The 5,957-nt window shown below is 34.3% G+C and overlaps 1 protein-coding gene across 1 annotated transcript; it reads left to right on the forward strand.

Moving 5' to 3' along the window:
• The first annotated feature begins 2,861 nt into the window (after window positions 1–2,861).
• Window positions 2,862–5,957, forward strand: LOC136203400 (uncharacterized). Its single transcript, XM_065994548.1, has 2 exons — window positions 2,862–4,178; window positions 5,605–5,957. Exons 1-2 carry the CDS (start codon window positions 3,183–3,185, stop codon window positions 5,764–5,766), a joined length of 1,158 nt encoding a protein of 385 aa, XP_065850620.1. The 5' UTR covers window positions 2,862–3,182; the 3' UTR covers window positions 5,767–5,957.

A 5,957-nucleotide genomic window follows, 5' to 3' on the forward strand; every position in this document is an offset into this window, starting at 1 on the left:
AATGGTTGTTACCAACCATTGTGGATGCTCTAAGAGAAAAGGAATTTCATACTCAAAATCACTTGATATACATTTTGAAAATATTTCAAATAATTGATTATTATTTAGAATTAATTACATTCCACGATATTCTCACATCGTATATTACATAAATATCACTGGAGTTTGTACTTGAGTTTTGTGGTGTCTATTCTGGCATCCCAAAAGCATCCAAACACAGGCTGAAAGGCTCGCGACCATAAAATATATGGAAGAATAGAAGAGTTTTATCTATCATCATATATATTTGGTTCTTTGAAGGATCATGAAGTAATTGTTCGAGAAAAAAACTATAAAGTCGATTCTGGGTGGAGTGTGTTTCTCGTTGTTGTGTCAAAAACAGTTTCAAACATTGTATATTATTTCTAGGTCACGATTTATGATATTGAAGATTAGATTTAACCTTCTCTATGTATTCATGTATTGTAATTTTTTAATTACTTGTGTTGAGATGTACTATTTTTCCTATTAATGAAATAATTATCCTTAAAAAAAAGAACTCATGGATTTTAACTGTTACTGGCATTGAGCTCCTCAGTAATGGTTCCTTTAGCTAAGTCGTTAATGAATGACTCAATATGTGCGAAAATCAAAGATCATGGCTTCAATCAAGAAAAGTTATAAATATAAGGGGCTTGCTCAAGAAAAAAAAAATTAATTACCATTTTGATAATAATAACTAGACATGTTCATTCATGAGCCCGCTGGTCCATCTAACCCGTCCAAACCCGTTCTTAATAGGTTGAGTTTGGACATTCATATTTGATATTTGATCCAATCCGGTTCAAACATACTCAAGCCCAAATATAAAATGGATTGGGTTTGAGATTTATTCTAGAAATCCAAACTAATCCGGTCCGTACTTATTTATATATATATATATATATATATATATATATATATATATATATATATATATATATATATATATATATAGTAGATTAGAGTAGTTAATAGATAGAAAATTAGGAATAAGAAATTAATAACTTGAAAAGTAGTACTGCCAAACAAATCAGGTGCAAAATACTCACTTCTCTAATATGAACCCAAGAAAGACTCCTTTAATCAACCAAATTTCAATTCAAAAATTGAAAAAAAAAATATAAATTAACACAAGTTTATTTAGTTTTTTAATATAAATATATTAATTAGTTGGACGGGTTGGGCTGGACTTGTGAATTAATTCTCACAGTCTGGCTGGGCTAAGCTGAGCTTGAACAACATAATTATATATCAAGCCCGATTAGGCCCGACCTGACCCAGCCCACGAACAGCGAGCATGAATTTTGAGATACTTAGTTTATTATAAATTAATTAATACAAGATATTTGTATATGATGTTTAGTTACTATAATAATTTTTTATGTATAGTTTGAAAGTCTGTCGAGTCTAACGGGCTTTTATGTAAAAATACGTAGTTCAAATCCAACCCAACTCGTTATTAATTTAGGCGGGTTTGGGCTGGGTTGAGATTAAGCATAAACATCAAAGTTCAAGTCCAGCCTATATAAATCCACCTATATATATATATATATATATATATATAATTTTTAATTAAAAAAAATAAAAATTATATTTAAAAGTAAATATTTAATATATAAATTCATTGATTAATATTAATATGCATATTAATATTAATATGCATGTCAGGCTGGACTGAACTGACCAGTACTATTATTGTTTCAATTCTAAGTCCGTCCAAAAAATAAGCAAGCTTTAACGGATCTGGATCGGATTGGACCTAAGATCAATTTTCATTGTCCAAACCCCGATTCCAGGAACACAGATTTGTGAGGATAGTCGGACGGGTGAAATTCTAAATTAATGTGTATTTAAAATGAGAAATATAAAATCATTTTTATAAATCTTTGATTTTTAATTGATGAATATATATAGGGTTAGGCTATGCTTACTTTGTTTTTTCCACCATTGGATGATGATGAATTGCTGAATATATATAGGGTTAGGCTATGCTTATTTTGTTTTTTCCACCATTGGATGATGATGAACTTTGACAAAACAAAGTAAACATAGAAAGCACCACACATATATATATATATAATTAAGAAAAACTTATAAATTTAATTAATTATTATCTTTTCAAAACAATAAGATGATATAAGTAAACAAATATCAAAATATATGTTTGAACTTTTTTTTTTTTTTGAAGAAAAACCTCCTAATTCTTAACATGTTAAGAATTAAATTATTGGTCTTTAATTTTCATTTGGTATGGTGGTTAGAGATCGTAACGGTCTAGTCTCCATATCTGGTGAAGGACCAGTTGGTTCCACATTATCAGCCCTACATGCGGAGTTGTTAGTTATCATGTTTTCGTTACGTGTGGTGTGGGATTGTGGTTATCATGCTATTTTGGTAGCTTCTGATTCAGCATCTGTGATACAGTTGATTAAGGTTAATTCAAGGTTGTCAATTTGGTTAGGGATCATTTTAGACGATATTTTTGAAGTGGTCCGCTCCTTTGCATCTATTGAGTTTGTGTATTGAGACGTTAAGCGAATACAGTTGCACACATTTTAGCTGCTTGGGCAAGATCTCTTTCATATATGAAATTTTTGTTGAAGATTTTCCTAGTTGTATTTCTTCTTGCATTCAAAAGGATATTAACTCGTTTTATTCGTAATATATCGTTTGGTTTATAAAAAAAAAAAAAAAAAAATATTATTAAGGGACTTAATGTATGAAATTAAACTTTAAGAGTTTAATTTAGAAAAATAAATTATTACAGACCCAATCCTTAAAATCCTTAAATTTTAAGGGGGTTTTAGCCATTTTCTTTCCGTGATTTTGCTTATCATCGTTCCCTAAATTCGAGAGCTTTGAAAGGAAAAACTACTGGCGGATTATCTGAATTGGGTATGGTTTCTGAATCAGAACTGCTTCAAAAAAATTTCTGAGCTTTCTGTTCTACCCTCAGGATTTGATAGTTATTAGGAATTTTTAAGGATAACTTTAACCTAATATATCTATGGTTATTGTTCTTTCTTGTTGATCGTTATTTGATATTTAATTGGCAAATTTAGGAATATTTTCTTCTTCTTTGGAAGGAACCCTAAATTGGCTCCTTGATAGACAATAGAAATTGCTGTTTTGAGTAGATTCATCTAGACTCTTTCTCTGTTATGGATTCCCTTCTCGCCAATTATGCCTCTTCCGATGAGGAACAAGAAAACCCTAATCGAAGCTCGGTTCCTTCAACTAAACCAATTTCTTCTTCATTTCCTCTTTTCTCTTCTATTCCGCAGCCCAAATCTAAACAGCAATCTTCCACATCCATTATTCACCATAGTAAGGAGGATTACAATGCTCCAACACCTTCCTCTAAATTATCTTCTTCAACCTTCTCTTCCCTCCCTCAACCTAAAACCCAAGCTCCACCAAAACCCGTATCAAATACTGGCTACCCAGCTCCCAAAAGGGTTGTCCAATTCAAGCCCCCTATTAACCCTTCTTATGCAAAGTCTGCTGATTTTGACGATGAGGAAGATGAAGATGAAGGAGAAAAGGCCAGAAAGCAACGCAGGGAATCTGAATCGTTGTTGCAAACTTCAAATGTGCATTCATTATTGTCCTCCATGCCTGCTCCCAGGAGTTCCTCCACATTGGGTGTTCTTCCATCAGGGTCTGGAAGGAGAGCTGTTATTGATACTGAAGCTCCTTCCCCTCATGTAGGTGGGTCCGAGAAAGATCAAAGTAAAGAGAACCATGGGACTGATGGCAGTGGTTCTGCCAGCTACGAACAAGTTTCTGATCAAAATGGAGAGAATTATGTGGATTATGGTGGTTATAGTAGCTACGAATTGGGGAATAATCAAGACCCTAGTCAGAATGTTGCAACCGGGGATTATGATTCAACTTATGGGAGTTATGATAATTATAGCAGTAATGAAAATAATGGCGATTATGCGCAATATGGCAGTAGTTGGAGTAATGGATTACCATCCAATGTTCCTGAGAGCATTGGAGCAATTGAAATACCATTCAGACGGCCTGGGAAAAGAGGGAGGAATGACATTCCAATAGAAATCATTGAGGTGAAGCAGGATGAGTTGACAAAGGATCGGCCGAGGGAGGATCAGTCGAAGTTAACTGGAATTGCTTTCGGGCCTTCCTATCAGGTATATGTTTTAATTATTTCTGTATGATTCCTTTGTTACTTAAGTTGCAATTGGGATGGTACTGATATGCGCATCTTCTGAACTGATAAGAACCTCAACAATGGCACACCCAAACACAACAAATAGACACATAAACAAATGGGTAATATGGAATAGTAGACTTGTACTGATGAACTAGAAAGTAATGGAAAACATAAATCTATGCCGAAGCACAGCCCAGGTGAAAATCCCCTTTTCCTAGCAGAAAAATACTAAGAGACCTAAAGTACCCAATGAACCTATGAAGCACCGACTCGGGTGCGGACACAGCAAACGACATTTTTAGAAAATATGAGACACGGGTGCGGTGGGACACGACAAATTCTATATAATTAATTATATATTAGATATAAAATATATAAAAAAACTTGCTAAATCACAAATAAGTCATTCTCTAATAGCAAGGATGAAATCGCAAGGATTTTGGTGCGGATGAAATCAAACAAGACAACAACAAGAAAGAAGATGAAGAAAGAAGATGAAATCGCAGAGAATCGCTAAGAATCGTAAATCGCAAAACAAATCGAAGAAGGAAGAGAAAGAAGCCCTAAGCGTTTATAATCGCGATACACAGGTGAGAATTAGATGTAGTTTAGGTTTTTTTTTGTCAAATTTTGTAATTGAACCAAAGATTTTAAAAGATTTAAAAAAAAACCCCTAAACTTTTACATATTTTCACCATTAGTCGAGTCCCCACCAAGTCCCCGCCGTGTCCCACCGAGTCCCTACCGTGTCACTGCCGAGTCCCATATCGCCGCCGTGTCACCGCCGAGTCCGGCGAGTCCGGCACGGCCACGGCGACCCCGGGAAGTGTCCATGCTTCATAGCAATGAACAATCTAATCTCCAAGCCACCTTTCTCCTTTCATACAACATCTATATATGCTACTCACCGTATACTCACGCTAAACCCCTGATATGACTAACTATAGCTAGGATAGCCACGTGTCCCTTTTATTCCTTAATTCTCATTTTGATTTATTTGTCACATTCTTTAATCATTTTTATGTATTTGTTTTACGCCATATGTTTGAGGAACCTAGTCTTTAATGTCTGAAATCCCGGTAGATGTCTGTGATATGATTCTGTTTTATTCTAGAGTGCATGAAAACAAAAATCATACAAGAGAGTTTCAGTATTAATGTAACTTTAACATATATGAGAAATTGGAATAATCATACAAGGAAATAACAGGGTAGGACATTATTCAGGCCAAGGAAATAAAATTAAAATATAAAGGCAGAAAATCTGTTGGCTTTTGCTAATTCGTGTTACAGTTTTGTTTCACATCACTTGGCAGGCTCCGATTTAGGATACGATCCCTTTAAGTTATTTGCTGTGTGGTTTGTGGGTGTTAATATGTTCTTATGTTTTCGTTTTTTTTATAGGCAGCTGCTTCTTCGAAGGGGAAACCTACGAAACTTCACATGAGGAAGCATCAGATTGGTACATTGTTCCATGACATGAAGCAGAAAGAGATGGAATTGGCAGAGAGACGTGCCAAAGGATTTCTCACCAAAGCTCAAACACATGCCAAGTATGGATGGTGATTTTCTTCCAGTTTTCATTTTTCTGTCACTTGTACAGAACAGCTGATATATCATCTGGCATGTTCTTTGCTTGTTCATTAGAATTCTAGACTAGACAAATGTGTAACTCTTGTTTTCTTCTATACATTTAGCAACATTTTGCTAGTCTAGTGTGATTTAATATGCAGTTTACTCTTCTTATTTCTGGTAAA

Source organism: Euphorbia lathyris, chromosome 8 (genome assembly GCF_963576675.1).
Source record: "Euphorbia lathyris chromosome 8, ddEupLath1.1, whole genome shotgun sequence".
Lineage (NCBI taxonomy): Eukaryota > Viridiplantae > Streptophyta > Magnoliopsida > Malpighiales > Euphorbiaceae > Euphorbia > Euphorbia lathyris.